This window comes from Narcine bancroftii, chromosome 12 (genome assembly GCF_036971445.1).
Source record: "Narcine bancroftii isolate sNarBan1 chromosome 12, sNarBan1.hap1, whole genome shotgun sequence".
NCBI lineage: Eukaryota > Metazoa > Chordata > Chondrichthyes > Torpediniformes > Narcinidae > Narcine > Narcine bancroftii.
The window spans coordinates 7797435-7825196 of NC_091480.1; the positions used below are offsets into that span (position 1 = coordinate 7797435).

General features: G+C 44.7%; 1 protein-coding gene across 4 annotated transcripts in view; it reads left to right on the forward strand.

The window, feature by feature from the left end:
* The window catches only part of trrap (transformation/transcription domain-associated protein), a 228147-nt gene that overhangs the window by 172532 nt on the left and 27853 nt on the right, over nucleotides 1–27762 (forward strand). For 3 of the 4 annotated variants that reach the window (XM_069906478.1, XM_069906482.1, XM_069906480.1), the window contains 8 exons: nucleotides 3–38; nucleotides 2734–2999; nucleotides 3989–4089; nucleotides 10691–10892; nucleotides 12081–12245; nucleotides 16803–16893; nucleotides 19014–19213; nucleotides 23247–23508. In XM_069906478.1, coding sequence (XP_069762579.1) covers nucleotides 3–38; nucleotides 2734–2999; nucleotides 3989–4089; nucleotides 10691–10892; nucleotides 12081–12245; nucleotides 16803–16893; nucleotides 19014–19213; nucleotides 23247–23508 — 1323 coding nt within the window. The remainder of the gene's footprint in view (nucleotides 1–2; nucleotides 39–2733; nucleotides 3000–3988; nucleotides 4090–10690; nucleotides 10893–12080; nucleotides 12246–16802; nucleotides 16894–19013; nucleotides 19214–23246; nucleotides 23509–27762) is intronic. The other variant, XM_069906479.1, reaches the window with a different exon arrangement.

A 27762-nucleotide genomic window follows, 5' to 3' on the forward strand; every position in this document is an offset into this window, starting at 1 on the left:
AGTGGGACGAACCACAGCAGATACAAAACTGAAACCAGGTAGGGAACAAACTCTGGGTTTGAGCTCACCCAATATTGAAATGTTTGCATAAACTGTCAGAAATTGCTCTTCCTTCAAAATCAAGCCTGGCTAAAGCTGAAAAATGTTTTCATGTCTGAAACCATTGTGATGTTGTGTGGTTTGTCTGCCCAATGGAGCCTTTAAACCGGGTGTTTAAATCAAAAATTCATGGTGCAGTAGCATTGTAATTTAATTAATGCACTAAGATTCAGTTGCCTGCTTATCTGGTGTTCCGATCCCACCACAGCATCTCGGAATGTTAAATTAATCTAAAATATTTATCTGATAGAAGTGGTAGAGACCACAAAGCAAAAAATACCAACCGAGAGTTGACTCATGCACTGAACATGTGACTCCAGACCCTTCAGTGTGGATGACTTTTAAGTGCCCTCTAAACAAGCCACTCAATTCAGACCAGTTGGCAATGAGCTGCAAATACAGAGCTTGCCAGAAAACCTGTACATCATGTCAATGAATAAATAAAATAGGACTTCCAATAGTTAGCACCACTCTGTGTCAGTGCCAGTGACCCAGGTTTGAATCCAACACTGTCTGTAAGGAGTTTGTATGTTCTCTCCATGCCTGCGTAGGTTTCCTTTGGGTGCTCTGGTTTCCTCCCACATAAATGGCTGGTGCGGGCTCGTGGGCCAGAAGGGCCTGTTACTGTGCTCTATCTAAAAATTTAAAACCAAATCTGTAGGGCTGCTATTTTTACCCAGCACTAAGATTTTCTTCATATTCTTTTTGAAATTAGTGAGAATCGGGTAAGCAGAACTGAGAAACACTCCTGATATTCATCAGTTTCCAAAGATTAGCATCCCATGATCTTCATAATGTACAGGTTTTTTAAAATTATCATACACTCCAAACTAATTCAGTTTTTTATAAGTTGAATGTTCAACCCATTTTGAAGATTTTGAAACCGAGATTGATAAGATTTTAATAAAAAGTAAAATACTGGAAGCACTTGGCATGTCAGACGTCATGTGTGGAGAAAGAAACAGGGTTAATGTTTCAGGTCGGTAACCCCTCATTGGAACTAGAGAGAGATAAAGGAGACCCCTGCTGAGATTCTCCAGCATTTCTGTGTTTTTACTACAATCACAGATTTTCGTATTTCACTCCAGTGATAAAGGGAATGGAGAGGAGAATGGAAGGTAAGGAAAGGCAGAGACTCTCTCCATGGCCCCAATATATCTGTTTTTATTCCAGAGTTGCAGTTTTTTACATGCTGGAGAAATAATAATTTCTACATTGGAGAAAGTGGCCACAGTCTGGGAGATCGCTTTACTGAGCACCCTTGCTCTGTCCACATCAATGACAGGGATCTCCCAGTAGCCAGCCATTTCAGTTCTGCACTCCTGCACTGACATGTTTGTCCATGACCTCGTGCACTGCCAAACCAAGGCTACCCGTAAATTGGAGGAACAATAACTAATATTCCATCTGGGCACTCTGCAACCAGATGGTATTAACATAGACTTCTCTGGTTTCTGTGAGATCACCCCCTAGTTTCCCTCTCTTTCCATCTCTCTGTCTCCTCCAGCTCTTCACCTCCTTCCCTCTCCATTCACAGAGCCGACCCTCCTTCCCCTGTTTGCTGGTGTGCCATCCTTCCCTTATCTATCTGCTACCTCTTCCCTGTGGGACTGTGCAAATTTATTGTCGTGAACATGTTACAAAATTCTTTGTCTTGTGTCAGCATCACAGTGGAAACATTTATATAAACCACCTTACAAAATAAATAAAATAGTGCAAGATAAAGATAAAGTAAGGTAGTATGGTTCATTGTTCATTCAGAAATCTGATGGCAGAGGGGAAAGAAGCTGTCCTTGTGCTGCTGAGATCTCGTCTTCAGGCTCCTGTATCTTTTCTTTCTCCCCCCCCCCCCCCCCCCCGAATTTAGCAGAGTGAAGAGGACATGGCCTGGGTGGTGAGAGGATGGAGGCTGCTTTCTTAAGACTGCCTCTTAGTTGTCCTCGATGGAGTGAAGACTGGTCCCCATGATGTCACAGGCTGAGTTAACAATCCTCGGGCGTTTTTTCTTGTCCTGAGTGTTGGCCCATCCATACTAGGCAGTGATGCAACCAGCCAGAATGCTCTCTATGTTGCGCCTGTAGAATATTTGGTGACTTTGGTAATCTCCTCCCCCTGTCCTTCTCCCCACTATTTTATCCAGGTGCCTGCCAACATTTTGTGTTTACCTTGATGAAGGGCTCAATCCAAAATGTTCGTTATGTATCTTTGCTACATAGTGTCCACTGTTTGACCTGCTGAGTTTCTCCAGCGTTGTGTTTTTATGACAAATATAGTAATAGGAAAGGCATTGGAGATAATGACAGTGGGAAAGTATGAAGAAAGATCAGCCATGGTCCCTTTCAGTGATAGAGTGGGTTCGAAAGACTGAAGGATCTGTTCATACTGAACAGCATGGGATGTCTTCAAATCTTTGGAACTAAGCGTCATATTGACTGAAATTAATGCTAATATTTTCAAGTGGCAGAAATTACATCCTGTTCCCCATCCAATGGCTGGGAATCCATTCAAATGTGCATTTTTGGCTCCAATTCCATATTGTAACGTGACTTTAAGAAGGACTTCAAAATAAGTATTGGATTTTTATTGCTTCATATTTAAAAATAATGGGCTATTTTAATTTTCCTTTCTCCTAAGCAATCGTGGCAGCCTACGAAAACAGCTCTCAGCACGACCCCAACTCCAATAATGCCATGCTTGGGGTCCACGCCTCTGCTTCCGCCATCATCCAGTACGGCAAGATTGCCCGGAAGCAAGGCCTGGTGAACGTGGCCCTGGACATCCTCAGCCGCATCCACACCATCCCCACTGTGCCCATCGTGGACTGCTTCCAGAAGATCCGGCAACAAGTCAAATGCTATCTCCAGCAGGCGGGAGTCATGGGCAAGAACGAGTGCATGCAGGTGGGCCATCTCAGACCTTGCCTCCCATCATCATAATGGAGCAAGCCCTTTGGCCCAACTCATCCCTACTGACTGTTGGCATTCTGGACTAGCCCCATTTGTCTGCAGTTGTTCTATATCCTTCAAACCCTTCCCATCCATAGATCTGTCCCAATGCATTTGAACATCATAATTGGATCTGCTTTTACATCTTCTTCTGTAGCTAACTCCAGATATGGACCGCTCTCTGAGTGAAAAGGTTGCCCCTTGGGTCCCTCTTAAGTCTTTCCTCCCCCCCCCCCCCCCCTCCATCACCTTAGATCTATTCCCGCTAGTTCAGAAGGAAAAAACTGTGAGCATTCACTTCATCTGTGCCCTTCAAGATTTTATAAACTTCTATTACCCTCAGCCTCTTACCGCCCAGGGAATAAAGACCACCCTCTTATAACTCAAGCCCTCCAGTTCCAGCAACATTCTGGTGAATCTCACCAGAACCCCACACTGTAGAGTCTCATCAGCAAGTTCTGGCTGGTGGCCTATTTCTGAGCTATCGGCTCATTGGTGAGGCTGATGATCAACCAGGTAGCTGTGGGCAAGAAGTTAAAAGTTCAAGTTTATTGTCAAATTCATCGAAGTACAGTAAGAAAGATCATTTTGCAAGCCGTCTGGCTAGTCAGCCCTGACACACAACAGCAAAAAGGTTTCAATTGGGTCTTTGATGCTGAATTAAAATATTGTGTGCATTGAAAAAAAAGATTTGAAAGGAATGTTCACCATTTGTATGCCAGAGTGTAACCCAAGGAAATTGGTACTTATAAACATTTGTATCACAACATAGCAAAGTGCAACTGATGGTCTGGAGAGTTACAGTGATGTCAGATGACCATTTCAGAACCTCATTAACAAATGGTCATCACTCTGACTGTCTTGAGGCCCAGGTGGTCAGTCAGAACACTGGTCAGAACTTTACGGATGGTCAGTCACCCCATCTGAATTTTGCCTCACTGCAGGGTTTGGAAGTCATTGAATCGACAAACCTGAAGTATTTCACAAAGGAGATGACGGCAGAATTCTATGCACTGAAAGGGATGTTTCTTGCACAGATTAATAAGTAAGTAGAACTGTCCCATGATTTGATTTATAGTGTTAAGGAAAGAATTCTGCTGTTTTGTGCGTGTGCATTTGTACAAAGTTGGAGAGCATCCGATCGATGTGGAGAAGGCTTATATAGGCTGACACAACATCATGGACTAAAGGGTGTGTTTTGTGCTGTAATGTTCTATAGAGCACATTCTGGATTATCCAGAAGGTTATTGTCTAATTACCTATTTGAACGATCTGAGTGAGGGAGAATTTTTGGGAAGCTGGTGGTTTAAAGGAAGGGGTCTGCCTTTATTCTGTTCTGGGGGAGGTCGGAGCAAATGTGTTCTTCGCATACTTCCATAACCCCAGTGCGGAGTGAGGCAGATGGGGTGCCAACCCTACCCCTTCAATTGAAGGAACCAGGGAGTGTGGATTCAGCAGGGTGTTTGAATGCCGGTCTTTCTTCCTTTTCTCCCTCTTGCTCCCCAGTGTGAAGCCCTGCCTCCAAAGCTCTGCTTCATCTTCACTCCAGCTGAGAGCTGACAAAGCTTGTCCAAATGAAGCGAGCAATCTTTGATGGCCAGCTCAGGTTCCTGGCTTTGATGTGCCAAGCCTGGAATACACATCCTTATCTTTGCCCTTTCTACATGGATAATTAGAAGTTATCAAGGAGAAGTCACAAAGTGGCTTTCATTCTGTCCAGCAGAGAGGCTGTTCGCCAACATTTCCTCATTCCATCCATTCACTCTGCAGCTTGAGTAAACGGCGTCTTGTTTCCAATTGCAGTCTAAAATCGGAAAATGGAATTGTTTTATTGATCTGTGTTTCGAGATACCATAAGGAGCTTTGAGTGTGTGCTGTTCAGGCAAGTCAACTCATACAATAATGCACTAATAATAACAAATAAGCAACAGTGCAGGGAATAGGGTTAGAATAAGTTAAATGGAGCAGGGTGTAGAGAAAAGTGGAATCGGGATTATTGCCGTGAACAAGTGGTCATGAAATTTGTCGTTTCGTTGGAGCAGTATTTTGCAGAACATGTGATGGTGGAGGCTAGTGCAATAGGGACCTTCAAAAGACTCTTAGATGGATGTAAGAAAACTAGAGGGTTGTGAGGCAGGGGGGCGGGAGGGTTAGATTGTTGAGGAGTAGGTTTACATGGGTCAGCACAACATTCTGGGCTGAAGAGTCTGTACTATGCTGGTATGTTCTATGAAATTGAAAGCAGATGATGGTTACACAGGCTCCACCATTCTCTTAGATTATGCCTTCAACCAGAAATTGTTGGATGCAGTAGATCGCCCAGTAAATGTGGGGAGATGATAAGGTTAACGTTCATAACTTGCATCCCAGTTCTGATTTGGGATAGATCTGAAATTTCATCTCTCCCTCTCCGCGATGCCTGCTTCCTCTGATCAATTCTCAGCTTCATCTCCTGCTACCTCTGACCTCTTAGCTGTTGCCCTTTGTTTCTCCTCCTGCCCCTTCATCCCTCCTCATTCTACCTATTGATTCAGGCACCTGCCTGCTTTTTGCTCACACCTTGCCGAAGGACCTTTGTTATGTAGCTTTGCCTTTTCTGGCTGCTGCAGGACTGACTGAGTTTCTCCAGCACTCCTTCAGCAGAACTGGCACAGAACCATGTTCAGCAGACCACAATCTTCAGCTTGATTCTGCACCATTTTCTCCCTTTTTTGCCTGTTGGGATGTTGTGGGTTTAGTTTGCTGATGCTCAACACAAAAAGGCCCACGCGTTCACCCACTATAAGGACACACAGACATGGACACATGCCCATACAAAAGCGCGCGCCCAGGCAAAGATGGGCGCACACCTTAAAAACCCGCATACACACAAAAAGGCGCGCCCACGCACACACACTACTCCAATTTTCGGCTGACTGCATTTCCTTAATTTGAAGTTTTTATTTGAGACCACAGTCCTAACATTAAGGACTAGTTTCTTGGCTATTTTCAGAACTATTGCAGCACCCACTAAATACTCAATCTATCCACCTTCTCAGCAAGGGGTGGAACTTCATGCTATATGTACCCTGCCTTTTGTCAAAGGCAAAAACACAAAGTAATAATTAAAACTATTTTTTCTCCTCGCTGCACTTGAACCTTTCTCTGCAGAATTGAAATATTACTAAAACAGATGTAATTATTTGTTTCAAATTCCATGTCTCTAAGTATGCTGTATTCTCCTCTTGCTAATGCAATGAGTTCACGTAGCCATTTGTCCTAAATGTTACTGGCTTGCAAAGCCTTGACGGGGAATTGTTCAGCATTTGGAGGTTAAGAACACTGATGCATGGAAAAGGCATTTGCTTTTTATCTGCATGCTCTATGTCTTTTTCTTATACCACTGATTTATCTGACTTGCTTGCAACTTGCAGAGGTCTAACCCCTTTCCTCCCTCCATCAATGAAAGGGGAGATTTAATGTTGCTGTCCAGTGCAGATTCAATGCACACAAACAATTTTGTGTTGTTATTTGGAGGTTCAGAGCTGAAACTGTGTTTGACAAGTATTTCAGTTTGCATTTTACTCACTTCTGAGCAAGCAGTCCTTTGACAAAGCGAGCTCATTAAATGTTGCAGAGCACACTGCGATCCGTTTCGGAGTAACTTTGCTCGGCATTTTGCAGTGTGACAGCTTCTCATCAATAACCCAAGTATGGTAATGTTGTTATTCTTGCTAAAAAAAATGTTACCCTGTCACTACCAAGTGACACATGGACAAACTCCCACTGGTGTAAGCTTTGTATTCATTTGTAAGTACCTATGAGGCAGCCAAATACTAGTTAAGTGCTGGTAGCAATTGCACTGTTCCTAAGCCACATATATTAATGCTAGAAATAACTGCAGGATCAGGAAGAAGCCACTCAGGCTCTTGAACTTGTTCCAAGGCATCGTGGTCAATCTGTAACCTCACTTCACGAGCCTGACATTTCCTCATACCCTGAATAATCCCAGGTTTTTTTGTCTATAAGTAAAATAATTTATTTCCGTTAATTATCACCTACTTACACTGTAAGCAGGCCATTCTGGTCAACAGGTCTATGTTCATTTTGTGTGCTATGGTTTGTGGTTCACTAATGTGACTGGGGAACACTAAATAGGGCTGTACTGTACAGTAATGATCTTTGTGTTCCTGAGAATGTAAAGCAACTAATGATTCTTGACCTCTTGTGGGCTTGGAATCACTCATGGCACACTCTTTAAAGTCAGAGTCACAATGCGCAGAAGCAGGCCCTTCAGCCCATCATATTCATGCAGACCTTCTTGCCCATCTACACTCATCCCATTTGTCCACATCAGGGTTATACCCTTGCCAGGATAATCTCATAGGGGTGACACAGTTAGTGCAGTTGTTAGTGGAATGTTATTACATTGCCAGCGACCCGGGTTTGAATCTGCCGCTGTCTGTAACGAGTTTGTACGCTCCCCCTGTGACCTGTGTGTATTTTCCCCGGGTGCACTGGTTTCTTCCCGCGTACCAAAGACGTACAGGGTAAGAAAGTTGATTGGTCAGGTGGGTGTTCTTGGGCGGCACAGTCTCGTGGGTCGGCAGAGCCTGTTATCAGGCAGGATCTCGAAATTCAAATGAAAATAATCTTAAATAGTATCACCCCCTCAGCCTCCTTCCTTCCATGGAAATCGAGCCCAGCCTTGCCTATTTTACAGCCTCTGAAACATAAAAAGTATATCTGACCACCACCTTCCCTCCATGGGGAAAAGGTTTTGACTACCAACTATCTGTCTCATCATCTTCAACACTGTCATCATCTCTCGACCTCCTTTGCTCCAAGAGAAATAAGCCCAACCTGTACAATCTCTTCCCTTAACTAAAGTCCTCCAGTCTAGGCAATATCCTAATGACCTTCACTACAAGGTAGGACTTGCATGGTAAGGAACGCAGAGGGATCTGGAAATACATTTCTTAAAAGTGGTGGGGCAGGGAGATAGAGTCGTAAAGAGAGCTTTTGGCACATTGGCCTTCATAAATCAATCTATTGAATGCAGGACTTAGGATGTTCAGTCTGAAATCGTATTAAACATTGCTGATGCCATCTTTGGAGTATTGTGTGCAATTTTGGTCATCTGCTTACAGGAAAAATATAAGATTGAAAGATTGCGGAGAACATTTACAAGGATGTGGCTGGGACGAACTGAGTTATGGGGAAAGGTTGAATAGGTTAGGATTTTATTTCCTGGTTCATTGGAGAATGAGGAAGAATGTATAAGGTGCTCGTGAGACCTCGCTTGGAATATTTTCAGCACTTTTGGGTTCCTTATTTAAGAAAGGATGTGCTGACATTGAAGAAGCTTCAGAGGAGGTTCGCAGGGATGATTCTGGGAATGAGGAGTGATTGACAGCTCTTGGCTGAACTCGTTGAAATTTTAAGTAAGTGAGAAGGGGATCTCATTGAAATATTTCAAATGTTGAAAGGTGAGGACAGAGAGTAGATGTAGAAAGGTTGTTTGCCATGGTAGAGAGTCTAGGAGAAGAGGGCACAACTTCAGGATTGAAGGTGTCCACTTGGATGCAGAGGATTTTCTTCAGCCAGAAGGTGGTAAATCTGTGGAATTTGTTGCCACAGCCGGTTGTGGAGGCCAGGTCATTGGGTGTATTTAAGGCAGAGATTGATAGGTTCTTGATTAACCAGGGCATCAAAGGTTATGGGGGAAAGGCCGAGCAGTGGGGCTGAGTGGGGAAAATGGATCAGCTCCTGATTAAATGGTGGGGCAGACTCGATGGGCTGAATGCCCTATTTCTCCTCTTATGTCTTATGACCTTAATGGAATATAAAAAAATTATGAGGGGTATAATGCAAACAGGCCTTTTTCAGAGATTGAGGCAAGAACTGGAGGGCATGGGTTAAATGTTTACGGGTAACATTTGGGGGAATTTACTTAACTCAGAGGTTGGTGAGAGTGTGAAACAAACTGCTAGTTGAAGTAGTGAATGTAGGTTTGATTTGGACATTTGAGTAAGTTGAATAGGCACTTGGATGGGTGCTGATCGATAGACTAATAATTTGGCTCAGACCAGATGAGCTGAAGGGCCTTGGTTCGGTGCTGCAGTTCAAGTTTATTGTCATCTGATTGGACATGTACAATCTGATGAAACAATATATCACCAGACCATACAGACCGCACACAGAACGGACAATGAAAAAACACAAATGCTGGAAGAACACTGAACAGGCAGCATCTAGTAGAAGTCAAAGTTTCGGGTGGGGTCTCTTCATCAAGACTGGTGAAAGAAAGGAATGTTTAGACATTTGAAAAAGGGGGAGGGGGAGACTAGTGATTGGCCAGAGGGAGACAACAGGGGGATCTGTGATAGGCTGAAGGGAAAGAAATAGGAAGGAATGCATGTAGAACCTAGGAGGACTTGAGGGGGATGAGAGGTATAAGGAGAATAGCTAAGGAGAAATTGTGAGGGAAAAGTAGGAGAGAGGGAGGATTGTGTGAGATCGGAGGAATAAAAAAAGGGGGTGGGGCAGTTAACGGAAGGTGGAGAAATCAATGTTCACACCATCAGGTTGGTGGCTACATCTCGACAGAAGAGGAGGCCATTGATGGACAAATCAGACTGGGAATGGGATGTCGAATCGAAATGTATGGCCACTGGGCGATCCCAGTTCCTCAGGTGGACAGAGCTTAGGTGCTCCACAAAACAGTCCCTCTCTGCGTCGGGTCTTGCCCATGTGCAGAAGGCCACACCAGAAGCATTTGATGCAGTATACCCACCTAGTAGACTCACAGGTGGTGTTGTCTCACCTGGAAGGACTGTCTGGGGCCCCAACTGGTGGTGAAAGAGGAAGTGCAAGGCCAGGTGTAGCACTTGCTCCACTTGCAAGGAGAGAGATCAGTGGGAAGCGTTTGGGGGGGGGGTGGGGGGGGGGGAATGAATGGACAAGGGAGTTGCGCAGAGAGCAGTCTCTGCAGAAAGCATAAAATGGTGGGGAGGGCAAGATGTATGTGGTTGGTGGTGGGATCTCGCTGGAGATGGTGGAAGTTGCGGAGAATTATATTTTGGACGTGGAGGCTGGTGGGGTGGTAGGTGAGGGCAAGGGGAACTCTATCCCGAGTGGGGTGGCAGGAGGATGCATTGAGAGCAGATGTGTGTGAAATATGGGAGATGCGTGTGAGGGCAGAGTTGGTGGTGGAGGAAGGGAACCCCCTCCCTTCGTCCTGGAATGAAAAACCTCATTCTGAGAGCAGATGCAGTGGAGACGGAGGAACTGAGAGAAAGGGATGGTATTTTTTCAAATAATGGGGTGGGAAGCAGAATAATCCATGTAATTGTGAGAGTCTGTGGACTTATAGTAGATATTGGTAGCTAAGCTGCCCCCATTCTCTCCCTCTCCGCCACCCCCTTTTTCAAACCTCTCCCTTTCTTTCACTGTCTTGACCCGAAACGTTGACTTGCTGGTTCTACTAGATGCTGCCTGGACTGCTGCGTTCTTCCAGCATTTGTGTATTTTCATTTTATTTATTCCAGCGACTGCAGATTTTTTTCATCCCACATGGCACATATTGTGTGTAATCCAATTGTTCAACTCCCATACTTGGGTTTTGCATGTGGTTATTTTTTTCTCTCTTTGCTTTGGTTGCACAGGTCCGAGGAGGCAAACAAAGCCTTTTCCGCAGCTGTTCAGATGCACGATGTGCTGGTGAAAGCCTGGGCAATGTGGGGTGACTATCTGGAGAATATCTTCGTCAAAGAGAGACAGCTTCACCTTGGTGTATCTGCTATCACCTGCTACCTACACGCTTGCCGGCACCAGAATGAGAGCAAATCAAGGAAGTACCTGGCCAAGGTGAGGCTAAAGTCCATTGAATTTTCAGAGAACGAATGTTAAATTGAACTCAGTGTGTCCTATCGTCTGATCATGTGAGTTGACCTAGCAGGAGCCCTGCATTTGCATCTGAACATCAGAATTAAGGAAGGGAGGGTTGGTGAAAATGATCAAGAAGATTTGATTCCGGAAGTGAGAAATTACAGTGAGAAGATGGAGTGGAGTGGGCTGAGATTATTTGACTGAAATAGGGATGATTTATGGAACCCAACTTTCTATTGGGTGAAGGGCAGATTAGAACAGCAAGAGGTTATCAGCGACAAAGGCGGTGTATGCAGATTCCAGAGTAACTGTGAGAAATGCCTTGCAGAGGTACAGGAGGAGCAAAGAGTTGGGATTGTTCATTAGAAGAACCAGCATTTTCCCAGAATACAATCCTATCCTGACGCTATTCGTGTTTACGAGATCCTCGGTGGATGGAAGGCAGTGTACAGAATGGTATGATGATGCATTTTGGTAGAAAGGATAGACTCTTTTTCAAATGGTTCAGAAATCAGAGGGGCATGGGAGTCCTCGTGAACGATTCCCTAAAGGTTAACGCTCAGGTGGTAGGAAAGGCACATGCAATGCTAGTATTCATCTCGAGAGGAATAATAATAAAGCTGAGAGATAATGTTGAGACGCTATAAGGTGCTGCTTGTACTGCACCAATTATCGTAAGCAGCCTTGTGCTTCTTTTCGAAGGAAGGGTCCTGATGAGGTGAACAAGAATAATCCCATATGGGGAGCATTTAATGGCTCAGGCTGTCCTCACTGGAATTGTGAAGAATGAGGGGGATCTCATTCGAAGCCTATGGAATACCGAAAGGCCTGGATAGAGTGGACGCAGCCTCAGAATCGTCAACTGTCCCCTTAGAACAGAGTCGAGGAGGGGTTTCTTTACCCAGAGGGTGGTGAACCTATGGAATTTGTTACCGCAGATGGCTGTGGAGTCCATTATTAGCTTTGTAAGACGGAAGTAGATTGGTTCTTGATCGGGAAAGGAGTCAAGGATTACGGGAAGAAGGCTGAAGAATGAGATTAAAAAGGATAGTAAATCAGCCATGATGGGGAAGGACTTGATGGGCCAAATGTCCTTTTTCTGCTCCTATCTCTCAGGGAGGGGAGGTTGGTTTTGTTCAGAACTCCAATTGTACCTTCATTTCCCAGGTCCTTTGGCTCCTGAGCTTTGACGATGAAAAGAACACACTGGCAGACGCCGTGGACAAGTACTGCATTGGCGTGCCCCCCATCCAGTGGCTGGCCTGGATCCCTCAGCTCTTGACCTGCTTAGTTGGCTCAGAGGGCAAACTTCTTCTCAACCTCATCAGCCAAGTACGTGCATGTTCGTAAGAAAGGGAGTGTAGAGCACAGTGAATGTGCGAGGAAAATCAAAGGATCAGCAGACTTTTCCTCACTAATCAAATAAATTTGCTGTTCAGTGTCTGTGCACGTCATTACGTCCTGGAACCTGAATGCTGCTGTCAGCAGCCGTTCCAAATGTAGGTAAATTGAAAGTATCGAGAGCAGCATTTTGAAATTGACTGTTTCCATCATTGATTATTAATCGATTGGCGTTCTCCAAATGCACCTCCAATGTATGGACACAACTGGAGAGGGTGCTGGACTGGTTTGCAACTGGGGCTGGAAGGCTTGAATTATCAGAATTAGGATTTATTGTCATGAACAAGTCATGAAATTTGGTGTTTTGTGACAACACCATAATTAAAAATACATACTATAACCATCTTACAACATTACTATAAAAAATAACCCACTAGTAGTGCACAAAAATAAGGCCGTGTCTTGGGTTCATTGATCATTCAGGAATCTGATGGCAGCAGGGAAGAAGCTGTCCTTGTGCCACTGAGTGCTCATCTTTAGGCTCCTGTACCTTTTCCCTGATGGTAGCAGAGTGATGAGGGCATGGCCTGGGTGGTGGGGGTCTTTGACGATAGAGGCTGCTTTTTTAAGACACCACCTCATGTAGATGTCCTCAACGGAGAAAAGTCTCGTGTCTGTGATGTCCTGAGAGTTGACACTTCCATACCAGGCAGTGATGCAACCAGCCAGAATGCTCTCTCTGGTCCACCTGTAGAGGTTTATGAGAGTCTTCAGTGACATACTGAATCTCCTCAGACACCTCACAAAATAAAGCTGCTGGTGAGCTTTCTTTTTGATTCCAGGACAGATCCACGGAAATGTTGACAGGAATTTTAAGTTCTTGACCCTCTTCACTATTGGGCCCTCGATGAGGACTGGGTCATGTTCCCCTGACTTCCTCCTGAAGACCACAATCATCTCCTTGATTTTGCTGATGTTGAGTGCAAGGTTTGTTGGTGTGACACCAGCCAACGAGCTAATCTTTCTTCCTCCTGTACTCTTCCTCTTTGCCATTTGTGATTCTACCAACAACTGTGGTGTCATCTGCAAATTTGTAGATAGGGTTGGAATTGTGCCTGGCCACACAGTCATGGGTATATAATGAGTAGAGCAGTGGGCTAAGCTCGGATCCTTGGGGAGCGCCTGTGTTGACGATCAGTGAGGAGGAGACGTTGTTTCCAATTCGTAATGTTATCGTCTTCCAATGAGAAAATCAAGGATCCAGTTGCGATGTGGGGGGGTCGGGGAGGATACAGAGGCCTAGAGTTTGTAGCTTCTTGACCAGCACTGAGGGAATAATGGTATTGAAGGCCGAGCTGTAGTCATTGAAGAGCATCCATATGTATGAATTGCTGTTTTCGAGGTGATGCAGAGCTGAGTGAAGAGCCAACGATATTGCATCTACCGTGGAGCGATTGTGACGATAGGCGAATTGCAGTGAGTCCAGATCTTTACTTGGGTACATGTTAATTCTGGCCATGACCAGCCTCTCAAAGTATTTCATCACAGCAGAAGTTGGTGCGACTGGGCGGTAGTTGTTGAGGCAGTCCACGCTACTTCTCTTGGAGACCGGGATGATTGATGGCCTTTTGAAGCTGGAGTGCAGAGACAGCGACATTCCTCCTTCATATGCATAATTTTACATCCATTTTTAGCTTTTGTCTCAATGAACTCAAAATGTCGACTGACCATTTAAACCCATGGATGCTGAGCCCCTCCAGCTGTTCATTGTGTCTGTTCCTCTGGCAGATGTGCAGTCACTCCTGGAAGAAGGATGAAAGCTGTGATTCCCAAAAACTCTCAGCACAATTTGGCATTTCGTTCGTAATTGCGAATCCTCAGTTACTGCAAGTGTGATGTTTTTGTACATTACGTGGCTATGTTAACCATATAACCACTTACAGCACAGAACAGGCTATTTCGTCCCTACTAGTCCATGCCGTAACAAATCCCCACCCTCCTAGTCCCACTGACCAGCACCCGGTCCATACCCCTCCAGTCCTCTCCTATCCATATAACTATCTAGTCTTTCCTTAAATGTAACCAATGATCCTGCCTCGACCAAGTCTGTCGGAAGCTCATTCCACATCCCCACCACCCTTTGCGTAAAGAAATTTCCCCTCATGTTCCCCTTATAATTTTCCCCCTTCAATCTTAAACCATGCCCTCTAGTTTGAATCTCCCCCACTCTTAATTGAAAAAGCCTATCCACATTTACTCTGTCTGTCCCTTTTAAAATCTTAAACACCTCTATCAAGTCCTCTCTCAATCTTCTACGCTCCAGAGAAAAAAGCCCCAGTCTGCACAACCTTTCCCTGTAACTCAAACAACGTACAACGTACAATATTCTACTGTAATAGGCACAAGCAGTGCTTAGTATTGGTTCCATCCGGGATTGTGGCCTAATTTAAGTGCTGGTTGATGTCATTACAATTTTATGTATTTTCCTCCTCAATTATCTGCGTAATTGCTGATGGAGATATTGTACATAGTAAATCGGACAGAATATGATGGCTGGATTTCAATTGTTGACATTACATTGCCCAGTTTTAGCTATTTAGTTAACATCAAAGGCATAAATTTAGCTTGAAAAATGCAGTGTAATAAAGTTCAAACACAGAAGTGCTGGAGGAACTCAGCAGGTCTCACAGCGTCCACAGGAGGTGAAGATGTATTACTCACATCTCGGTCCTGATACCGAAAGGTTGGTAATATATCTTTACCTCTTATGGATGCTGCAAGATCTGCTGAGCTCCTCCAGCATTTCTGTGTTTTTACTGCAATCACAGCATTTGCAGAGTTTTGTGTTTCACGTCGTAATAAAGTTCAAGTTTATGCTCATTCAATTGTACAAGTACAACCTGACAAAGCGGCGTTCTCTGGTCCCTGGTGCAAAAACATACAAGCACACACACATACAGATAAACAACACGTGAGCAGCAAAATAAATAAATATTGTTAAAGTAAATAGTAGAGTCTCAGAGGGTTAGTGTGAGCAGTTCATTCGGTCGGTCAACATTCTTGCTGCCCGTGGGAAGAAGCTGTTCCTCAGCCTGGTGGTGCTGTCTCTGATCCTCCTGGATCTCTTTCCCAAAGTGGGAGCTGGAAGATGTGTGCAGGATGAAACACAGTCCATTGAAATTGATGGAACATCAGGGTTTTCAGGAACGGGACGATCATTTGGAAATGGTGTATGATCAGAGATGAGGTTGCACACACTACTGACTGCCTGGCTAGCCCCATTTCATGTAGTTCAGTTGTTCCTCAAGCATCCACCGAGTTCTCCTTTACATTCACACATTCTGCATCTTGGAGAAGCATTGGTGGCCAGGTTGGTTATTAGCATGGAGATTGATCTGTAACATCACTGAACTGCTCTCATTAACAACTCCTTCAGGTCGTTAATGTTTCAGGTTGCAGCAAATGGAGGATTAGTGTAAATGGGTAAAAAGCAGGGCATGGTTGTGTGAAGGGCTCGTGTCTGTGCTGTACCACACAGTGACTGTATGAATGGTTTAACTGGATGAGGGGGGGTGGCTCCATCTCTTGAGGCTACTTGTTTTGTTGTCAATTTTGAATGTGTTCTCTCTATTTATTCATCATTTGGCAACTAGGAAACAAGGCAAATAGAGTCGTCCAGCGATAAACAGGCCTTTAGCCCAATTCGTCCATGCTGACCATGTTGGCCTTCTGGGCCAATCCCAATTGTCTGCATTTGTTCCATATCCTTCTAAATCTTCCTAACTGTCCAAATGTATTTTGGACTTTGTAATTGAACCTGACCTTTGTAATTGAGCTTCCTTTGACAGCTCATTCCAGATAAGGACTACCTTCTGAATGGGGGGGGGAATTGCCCCTTAGGTCCTGCTTCAATTTCTCTCTCTCACCTTCATCCCATACCCTTAAGTTGTAGACTCATCTACCCTGGGGGGGAAAAAAGAACCATGCACTTTATCTATGTCCCTCATGATTTTATAAACCTCATGATGTCATCCCTCAGCCTCTAACGCTCCAGGGAATAAAGATCCAGCCTATCCACCCTCCAACTTGTGTCCTCCAGTTCCAAACACATCCCATTGAATTTCCCCTGCACCCCTTCCAACTTATGGAAATCCTTCCTCTAGAACTGCTCACAGTACTCCTAAGAATAGTTTTTCGAGTGCCTTGTCCATCTGTATCATGAGGTCCCAACCTTTGCACTCGCGCAATGAAGGCAAACGTGCTGAACACCTTCTTCGTCACCCTGTCCTTCTGAATCTTCACTTTATTCTACAGCACTCTCCAGTAAAACTTAGGTTGGATGTTACAAGTGCCAAAACCTCACACGTTAAAGAAATATTTAGTTTTTATATTTTATGGCTTAATATTTTCTTTCAGCTTTTACAAGGGTACATTCGATTTAGGTTGCTTCGTTTGGTATTTATGCAGAGTGCAAAATGATGCAGTTCTGTTTTAATTTTGAATTTTGTAAGGGAGGTTGTAAGCAAGTATCATGTGCCTTTTCCTCAGGTTGGAAGAGTGTTTCCCCAGGCTGTCTACTTTCCAATCAGGACGCTGTATTTGACTCTGAAGATTGAACAGCGAGAACGGTATAAAAGTGGTAAGGTTTATCCAGCACGGGCTGCCTTCATCCCTTTCCTGATGTTTAGGAATGAGCACTCTGTCCATTCAGGGTTGGGGCCCTTTATTCCTCTTCCGCCAGTGACGCACTTCAGCAGAAGGCAATCAAGGTCCCAGCAATAGTAGTTCCAGTCTATTCCAACAATCTTTCACGCCTTCAGAGTGTTTCAATTCTCTCTCCACTTTACATCCTTTGGGAAACTTGACACAGTAATTCAATTTTCTGGATTTAGGTGTGAAAAATATGTTTCAAATGGATTTTCAGGTCTGTCTAATCATATTGTATATAATCCCTGCAGTGTTAATGTTTATTCTAATTCTGAATTTTGTCTTAAAGCTTCCGTTTACTGTTGGAACAATAATGTGATAATTAATGGCATTCATCTCAGGAAATGTTTGAAACAGATTGTGATGCCTGGTTAATGATCATTTGATCAGTTTCCAGCATTGTTACAGATGCTCTCTGTGCTCCTAAGTAATCTAAAGAAAATGCAAGCAGCTGCCAGTGTGATTTAGGTGTAGTTTTATCCCACTGAGATATTCTTTACAGCGTTACCAATTGTTGGAGTTCACAAAACTGGGGAAATGATTGTGAACTAAAGAATTGTGTGAAATATTGGCGATTAGACTCGTTATTGAAAATCAGTTACTGTCGATGATGTGCATTTATTAAATATCCGTGCTGTAGATTTCCCTCGAGCAGTGAGAGAGGCAGCAAGAAATTTAAAAAGAGACACGGGTGCTTTTTGCATGGCCAGATAGAGGACCAAGTTTTTTTTAAAAATTCATTTATCTTTTTAAAAATTGGACATAACAGCACAGGCCCTTCCTGTCCATGGCCCCGTGCTGCCCACTTGACCTACATCCCTCCCTCCCGTACGTTTTGAATGGGGGGAGGAAACCGGAGCACCTGGACTAAATACACGCTGACTGGGAGAGTGTAGCTCCTTGCAGACAGCGCTGGATTGGAACCCCAGTCGTTGGCGCTGTGACTGAGATGCAGCTAACCGCTGTGCTGACTATGCCACCCTTTCATAGTTTTGTTTTAATTTGGGCTTGCAGCAAGCACTCCAATGGTTAAAAAGTTGTATTTTGTGTTTGGTTCCTACACTCACACTGAGCAGATGACAGTTTTGCCCGAGGTTCCTCTCACTACTTTAATCCTCCATGTGCCAAAGATATAAGATCTTCAGTTGCCTTTTATCTTTTAAAGATTAAGTTAAAGTGACTCCAGCTTTGTGTCAACTGGATTATAAAAATGAAGAAGTCTTTTAATAAATCCTTTTGAATAATCTGCAGTGCCCTTTAATATCAGTGAGGCAATTAACTTGAATGGAGTGACAAGTAGGGTGTTCTTTTGCTCATGGATTGACTAGATCAGTAACTGAGAAAGATTTGCTTTGAAGAGAAGAAAGGCTGATGCTTTTCTGGAAGCAACAGATGGCAGGGACATTGGGTTCTGTTGATCAGCTATGACATTGATCAGTATAGTTCTGAGAAGAGGAAAAAGTTGTAAGGTGGAATCGAGCTTTTGTTTTATACAGAGTGCAGTGGGTATCTGGGATTATATCATGAGGTGTAAGCCATTTAAACAGGCACAAATATATATTTTTTTAAATTTGAATTCTACCGCATGGTAGAATGCCCTTCTGGCCTGCGAAACTTGGGCAGGTCACAGGAAGAACACAGAAACTCCTTACAGACGAGGCCAAATTCGAAGCAGGATCACTGGCAAAGTAATAGCATTGTGCTAATCGTGCTGCCCAGGCAAGGCATAGGATGCAGACAGTAGACGTGCAGAATTGTCACCGATCTGTGGGGCTGAATGGCCGCCTTTGTTCTCTAATGGGCCTTCAATGCCAGTAAATGTTGGACATCTGATTGTGATTCCTATGCTTTATAAAAGGTTTGTGCCTTGTGTTTGCAGTAATAAATGGGTGAGTGTATGATTATATAATTGTACCCACCCAGTTCTGCATGGAGCCTCCCTGTGCTATACAACTGGGACTGGAGGTACCGGGCAAGTCGGGGGTGCTGTGGTCTGCATTTGCAGCTGATGTTTTGCAGGGATGCTGAGGGCCTTGTTTGTCTCTGTTGCAGACTCTGGACAGCAGCAGCCGGGTTCAGTTAGTGCCCAGTCTCACTCAGCATCCGACCCAGGGCCCATTCGAGCAACGGCACCCATGTGGCGCTGCAGCCGGATAATGCATATGCAACGGGAACTGCATCCAACTCTGCTCTCATCCCTGGAGGGCATCGTTGACCAGATGGTGTGGTTCAGGGAGAACTGGCATGAAGAGGTACGTCTCCCAACCTAACTCTTGGAATCTTTCTTCCTACCTCTCCTTCTCTAACCATCCTCCAGGCAGTCACCGGCACCCAGTCCCTCTGTGTCACAGCCCCTGGCGGTTACTCTCACCCAATCCCTTAGTGTCATGGCCCTTTACTGTTACCCCCGCCCAGTCCCTTGGTGTCACGGATACTCACGATCACAATTCACCAGTCACTTGCTGACTCCCCCCACACCCCCACCGTGACTCTTTGTCTTTCTTACATCTGGCAGAAGGCAAATTTGTGTAATATCTCATGTTCTGTAATACTACACAACAAGGAATCTTAAATTTTCTTACTGATCACTGCTGGGAATATCCCGTCATACATCCACAGACATCTGCCGCTACCCATCCTTGCCCTCTCTGCCATTATTCCAAACTTGTTCAATTATTCAGAAATATCTGAGCATAAGACGACAAGATATTGGAGCCCTGCCATAATCATGAGCTGATCCATTTTCCCACTCAGCCCCACTGCCCGGCTTTCTCCCCATGCCCTGTCTGTTCAAAAATAAAAACTGACTTGTGGCATCAGCTCCAACAACATCTATTCTGTCCAGGCATTCAAAATTCCTCTCTGAGATCTCCCTTCATCCTTCTTTACTCCAATGAGAACAGTCCAAGACCTGACATTTGTTCCTCATAAGCTAACCCTTTCATTCCTGGTATCATTCCCGTAAATCTTCTTTGAACCCTCTCCAACGCCAGCACATCCTCTCTCAAATAATGTGCCAAAACTATACCCAGTGCTCCAAGTGAGGGTTCACTAGTGGTTTATAGAGTCTCAACAGTACACCTCTGGTCTTCTATGCTATTCTTCGAGAAATGAACGGTAACATTACATTCGCCTTCTTCACCAGCGACTCAACCTGGAGGTTAACCTTTAAAGTATCTTACACGAGGACTTTCAAGTCTCTTTGCACCTTGGAATTTTGAGTTTTCTCCCCATCTAAATAATAATCTGCCTGTCTATTTCTTCTACCAAAGTGTATGACCACACATTTTCCAACCTTGTATTTCATCTGCCACCTCTTTGCCCGTTCTCCTCATCTACCCAAGTCTATCTGCAGCCTTTCGGTATCCTCAGCATCGCCTCCCCTATCACCTAGTTTGGTATTTGAAAATTTAGCCACATAGCCTTCAATTCCATAGTTTGAATCATTTCTATACAACGTACTCTCTCGTCAAGGTTTCGGTGCTCACTGTCTGTCTGGGAGTTGTGGGGGGTGCTCCTCACTGACCATTCTAAATTGTACCGATGTTCCCAGACCCCTGTGCCACCTGACGCAGAACCATAATCCACGTGCCACGGAGCCTAGGCCGCCCGGCCGCCAGCAAACACGCAGTGCAGTCGCCACAGTGTACACCTCTACCTTAGCGCCATCACTGGCCTGCCTTCCCCTCATTCTTGGTAGGGGCAGGAAGCTCCTGTTTTGATACAGTGCAGTCTCTATGGAGCAAGCTACCACCTGCCAAATTCTGCTGCCACTTTTTGCAGTGGCATTTCTGGTCTTGGGACAATCCAAAGGGTCTCAAAGCCAGTTAAAGCAGCTTCAGAAGTGTAGTCATGGCTGTAATTTCGAGGGGAAAACAGCTGCTATCACCAATGAGATAATGTCCCTGTAGAGCGAGAGATAAATAATGACCCAGGGGACTGTGGAGAACATCTCTTAACAGAGGCAGGGCTATCATCTACTTTATCAGGAGGAAGCAGATGTTGCCTACGTTTACCATTTCATGCAAACAGCAGTGCTACACTCCTTCAACTACATATTGTTCTCCGGTTTGTGGAGCTGCACTGGTTCAGGAGCAAGCACCAAGAATGTATGTTTAAGGAAAGATTGCATTGTCTGTTTGGAAATGCCACGTCCAATCAGAAAAAGACTTCACGTTGTTGTAGGATTAAATTCCTCATTATTTACGTCGTCTCTGATTTTAAAATATTTTCAAGCTTTACCTGATTCATCTCACTGCAGATCCTTTTGAATAATAATGAGTTTATTGTCATTCACATTTTACAATAGACATACGCCCAAAGTTCTTGCTACAGTCGAATAGGTATTATGAAGAAAAACTCTGATGGTAAACTAATTGAATTAAAATAGACAATAAACAAACCTGGAGGTGCTAGTCTTCAGGCTCCTGTACATTCTGCCCAACGGCAGCAGTGAGAAGAGATAGTGACCAGGGTGATGGGGGTCCTTTTATGATGATGGCTGCCTTCTTGAGGTAGCGCCTCATACAGATGTGTGCAATTGACGGGAGGTTGGATACTGTGAATGGATGTGGCTGTGTTTGCTGCCTTTTGCAGTCTTCTGCATACCTGAGCACTCAAATTGCCAAACCAGGCTGTGATGCAACCAGTCAGTATACAATAGATAATAGGAGCTGGAGTAGGCCCTTCAGCCCGTCGAGCCAGCACCGCCTTTTTATAGATCATGGCTGATCACTACTATCAGTACCCCTTTCTAGCCTTATCCCCATAACCCTTACAGTACACCTTTAGAAGTTTGATAGAGAGTCCTCAGACCTTTTAGAAAGTCGAAGTGGTGGAGCACCTTCTTCACGGTTGCCTCAATGTGCTGGCTCCCAGAGAAGTCCTCTGAGATAGGTTCTCTCAGGAATGGTGCAGTTTAGAGTGTTCATGCCAAATGAAATGTTCTGTGTTGATCAACATTATTCTTGGAAAAATCATGCATTTCAGTTAAAGCATAGTTAATACCTGGAATTAGTCAACATAAGAGTTGATGGAAAACAAATAAAATGTTGAAATTTGACATCAAACTGAAACGCTGGCAGAACTCAACCTGCCAAGCAGCATCCCTGGAAAGAGAAATCGGTAAATGTTTTGGGTTGGCCACCCTTCCACATGTCTGGCCAAAGAGTGGAGGGTGTCAGTTTTAAAAACAGAGCTTGAAGGTGATAGTGAGGTTATAAGACAATAAACCAGAGGTAGGTTAGGAGAGACCAGATGATATTAACCGTTAGCAAGGCATTTTATACAAGTGGGTGAGAGAGGCATACCAGTGTGCTAATGGGAAAGAAAGAGAGCAGTTTACCTGAAGTTGGAGAATTCATTCTTTCAAATTGTCAAGATTGATAATATGTTTCTGCAGTTTACAATGGGCCTCATTTGGTGGGGGTGGGGTGGCACGGTTAGTGTAGCAGTTTGCTCAACGCTATTCCAGCACCAGCAAACAGGGTTCAATTCCGACGCTCTCTGTAAGGAGTTTGTACATTCTCCCCATGTCTGTGTGGGTTTTATCCTACCCTTCAAAACGTACCGGGGGAGGGGTGTTGTAGGTCAATCAGGCTTGTGGGCCGAAAGGGCCTGTTACAGTGCTGTATCTTTAAGTTTAAATTGTAGCATTGGAGAGGACTGCAGGCACACGGGAATGAGGGTGGAGGCACAAGAGGCTGCAGATGCTGGAATCTGGAGCAAAAATCAAGCAGTGGAGGGGCCCAGTGGGTCAAGCAGCATCTGTTGGGAATGTGGGGGGGGGGGTTGCAAGGGATTGATGATGTTTCAGGTTGAGACCCTGTATCAGGACTGACGATGGAGTGGAAAGATAAGCTATAAATAGTGGAGAGGGAGAGGCAACTCACGGGTCTGGAGGTGATGGAAAACTGTGGATGCTGGAATCCTGAGTGTTCAAAGGGAAGCTGAAGGAACTCAGCAGGTCAGGCAGCGTCCTTGGAGAGAATTGATCATTCAATGTTTTCTTCAAGTCTAAAGTAGGAAGGCAATATGGTTAAATATTACCCAAGGATAGCAAAATAAATAGACTCAAGTGCCAAAGGTCTTTAACTTCCATTTAAGAGAGAAAAAATGGACCCTGGTTTACTGTTTCACATTAAAGATGCACTGCAGAGCTCTTTCAGTGCCTAAGAATGCAGATTAAGACTTGAACCATCAACCTTCCCATGCAGGTTGAAGAATATGGAGTGGAGATCTCACCAGCATCCTGGCCTAATGTCCTGAATGCTTTTTGGTGCCTAGGTGCTGAGACAGCTGCAGCAAGGTCTGGCAAAGTGCTATTCCGTGGCTTTTGAGAAAAGTGGAGCGGTGTCTGATGCAAAAATCACACCGCACACCCTCAACTTTGTCAAGAAGCTTGTCAGCACTTTCGGGGTTGGCCTGGAAAATGTATCCAACGTGTCGACCATGTTCTCAAGTGCGGCCTCGGAGTCACTGGCCAGGAGGGCTCAGGCCACAGCACAGGACCCTGTCTTCCAGAAGCTCAAGGGACAGTTCACAACAGGTGAGGAACATACGCTGTGTTGTCCTGTCCACGCCTTGATTTCCGGCCCACAAGCACCAATTAACCTACAACCCCTGTATATTTTGGGGGGTGGGAGGAAACCCATGCAGACTTGGGGAGAGTGTTAAAACTCCTTTCAAACAGCAGCAGAATGGGAGTCGCTGGTGCTGTAATACCATGACTTTTGGCAGAGCAGTGCTCTTTTTGGAGGACACTTAGATATCTTCCTGAGAATTACGATAGTGTTCCTGGCTTTTAATCTTAAGTGTAACTGGATTAATGACAGCCCACGGAACCTGACATTCCCTCTCCGTAACCTGACTCAATCCACCAAGATTTCTGCTCTGCTCCACTCCTGCTCACCTGTACACCAACTAATCGTCTTCATTGAGGTAGTGCCCTCAGCAATTATGGTCTTAATGATCTCCAGGTCTTTACCTCTCTTTTACATTAACTCCATTTTACCATTCTGAGCTGGTCCTGTTTCTAGATTCAGAATTTATTGTCATGAACATGTCACGAAATTTGTTGTTTTGCGGCAGCTCACTGTGCAAATATTGCTATAAAATTACATTTAAAAATAAATAAATTAGTGCAAAAAAATAAGAAAAAGTGAGGTAGTGTCTGGTTCATTGTTTGTTCAGGAATCTGATGGCAGAGAGGAAGAAGCTGTCCTTCTGCTGCTGAGGGCTTGTCTTCAGGCTCCTGCACCTCCTTCCTGATAGTTGCAGAGTGAAGAGGGCATGGCCTGGGTGGTGGGGGTCCTTGAGGATAAAGGCTACTTTGTTAAGACGCCACCTCTTGTAGATGTCCTTGATGGAGTGGAGACTGATGCCCATGACAGTGGAGAGCATTCTGATGTAACACTGTCTGCCAATGCACTAGCCAGGTTCACAACTTTGTAGTCTTTTCCTGCCCTGTGCATTGGCAGACAGTGTTGCATCAGAATGCCCTCCACTGTATAACTGTAGAAATTTGTAGTCTTTGGTGAGATGCCAAATCTCCTCAAATTTCTCAAAGTATAGCTCCTGGTGACCCTTCTTCATGATTTGACATGGAGGCCCTAGGGTAGATCTTCTGAGATGTTGACACCCAGGAATTTGAAGCCCTTAACCATTTCCATGGCTGCATTTTCCTGCATTTAGCCCATATCACTTGAACCTTGCCTATCTAAGCACTTGTCTAAATGTCCTTCAAACATTGTATTTGTCCCTGTCTTCACCACTTCCTCTGGCAGCTCGTTCCACATATCCTGTACCTCTGTGTCAAAAAGTTCCCTTTAAACCTTTTCCTTCTCACCTTAAACCTCTGCTCTATCGTTGTAGCTGGCCCTACCTTGCAAAGAAGGCTGTGACCATCCAGTCTATGCCATTTGGCGTCCCTTAGGAAAGTTCCACAGCCATTTATCCATTGAGTAGCCATCCGGTTGGTGAGGCTTGTGGAAGATGACAAATTGCAGGTACTGGAATCTTGAGCAAGCAAAGAGAAGCTGGAAGATCTCAGCGGTTCAAGCAATGTCCACTGTAAAAAATGGTCCTGACCCAAGTAAAGTCAAGTTTATTGTCACCTGATTGCACAAGTACAACTCAACAAAACTACATTCTCCGGTCCTCAGGGCAGACATAACTCATGTGACAAATAATACATATGCAGAACATGTAGACATATACAAATATATATATTTTTTAAATATGAGAATCATGGATGGTCAGTGTGAGCTGTTCTTTTGGTCATTTAATATTCTCACTGCCTGTAAGAAGAAGGCATTTCTCAGCCTGATGGTACTGCCTCTGACTGGAACAGCTGTGTGCTGGATGGAAGGGATCCTCAATGTTTTGTGCGCCCTCTTCAGGCAACGATCCCGGTAGATCATGTCAATTGGGGGAGGGGTGGGGGGAAGACTCCAGTCATCCTCTCTTATGGCCTTTCTCTGTAGCAACCATACCACACTGATGCTGACAGCCAGGATGCTTTTAATAGAGCTCCTGTAGAAGGTTGACGTGATGGAGGCTGGTAGTCTTGCCCGCCTCGGCCTTTTCAGGAAGTGCAGTCACTCTTGTGCCTTCCTGACAAGGGAAGAGGTGTTCTGTGTCCAATTGACCACCTCTCTCTGCAGATGCTGCCCGACCTGTAGAGTCCCTCCAGCTTCTCAGCATTCACTTAAACTCCAGCTCTGACCTTGATCAGGGCAGCAGCAGTGGAACCTCTGGTTCCCTTACTGCGCTCCTGCGACACAGATGGAAATGGCCCCAGGTATGCTTGCAGTTGCTCTCCCACAGAACCTGCATGACAAATCCATGAGGGGACAGGATCTGAGCCCACTTCTTGCTGATGGCCAGCAACTGAGGATTAGAGACCAGTCTCCTGATGGGGACTGTGGGACTTCATGGAGTTTGTGCCTTCTGCAACGATACTCTCATTTCCGCCTCGAAAAATAAATCGTCGTACAAAGCTGCAGCAGGTAACCTGATAGCAATTAAAAACTTGATGTCTTTCTCAAAGCCCCAGCAATTACAATTGGCCATAAGCTTCCTTAGAAGGCAGCTCTCCTTGATTATCAAAGTGCTCCCTAATGGTTGAAAGCTTTTGGCCAGGATTGCTTTTGCAGCTCAGCGTTTGAAGGCTTGTTAAGTGTTGCATGCTGAAGGAAGCAAAGTTGGAGTAACTTGTTGCTTGTGTGATCCAGGAGGTGGTGAAAGTTTAATGCTCATCAGCCTGACGCCTTGTGCCAAGGCTGGAATTTTTTTCTGCATTTGAAGCCTGTTGTTAGCATCAAATGTGCCCAGTCAGATTTCACACAAAAGCAGATAACAGTTACAAAGGCTGCTATGTGACCCATTTCAACCTGCTGCCTCAAATCCCATTGCTTTTCTCTCGTTTTTTTCATGAAAATTCAGTGTACAGCCAATTGTAACCATTCATTGCAGCAGGCTCCTGCAATTCTATACAAGCTGGAGCCATTTGGTCTTTATCCTGGGCTGGCTCTTTGAAATGAGCTGGGTAATTTAAATTCTTCCATCTCCCCCTTCCCCTGTACCTGTTATATTTTTCTCTTGATCTCTCTACTGAAAGGCAATACAGAGAATGCTGAACAACCGAAGGAACTGCTCGCACTAACCATGCAAGTCATGAACAATATTTATTTTTTTGTATAGCTGAAGTACTTGTCCTGCGTACGTACTGTTTGTCTATATGTGTATTATGTCTGGTAGTGTTTTGCATATTTTGGACAGAGGACCAGAGAACGCTGTTTCATCAGGTACCGATACAACCTGATGACAATGAACGTGTTTATTATAAAAGAACGGTTTGTTGTACATTTGGTTTGTGTTGCCTGACCCCCCCCCCCCCCCCCCAAATTCTACCTCTCTCCAATACACTGGGGTCAATTTACAGATGCCCATGAACCTACTATCCTGGAAACCGGAGCGCCCTTGGCCAAAGCACCTAAAGTCAGGATTGAACCTGCACCTCAGCCGCTGTGAGGCAGTGGCTCTAACTGCTACTCCACTGTCCTCTTCAGGCTCCTTTTCCAAACAAAAGCATTGTTCTATCTGCAAAATTTCTTTGCCACGTCTCGTCTGTCTTTCCATCTATCCAGCCTCAAGCTCTGTCCTTGATATGAAGAGGTTTCTTCTATTCTGACCTTTAGCTATTAATTTGATGAAGTGGCAAATTAGCTAATTAGAATTGCATATCGTTAATTTCTATAAAAAAACAGATCTAATTGTGAGCCATAGATAGATGGTCAGAATCCTTTTCCCAGGATAAAAATGTGAAATACGAGAGGGGATGCATTTAAGGCGATGGGGGATCATTTCAATGAGATGTACTGTTCTCTGAGAGGCCTGCCTCTGTTAATGGATTAAAAAGCTGATTTTGAGCTGAGGCCACATCTCAGTGAAGTTATGTTGGATTTCAGCACTCAGTGCATCTTCAGTGTCTTTCCCCAGGCCTCCCATACATGTTGACTGGAGTTCCACAGGTATTCTCTTTTCTCCTGAGAGCATTCTTTGTGCGTGAGTCTACATGAGGGGCTTTGGTGTGATGTCCAGCTGTTGGCAGCATTCGGAACAGAGAAGGGAGCTGATCTGATATCCTTCTGATGTTCAAACCTTGCAGCAGGGGTCACTGGATAGTGGCCAAGGGCAATGGTTCATTCCGCAGTCCAGGCATGCAACACCCTGATCAAAATAACGGTAGGTCCTGGCAGGGTGGATCAGACAGCGATGGAAGTATTCACCAGGATTGGCT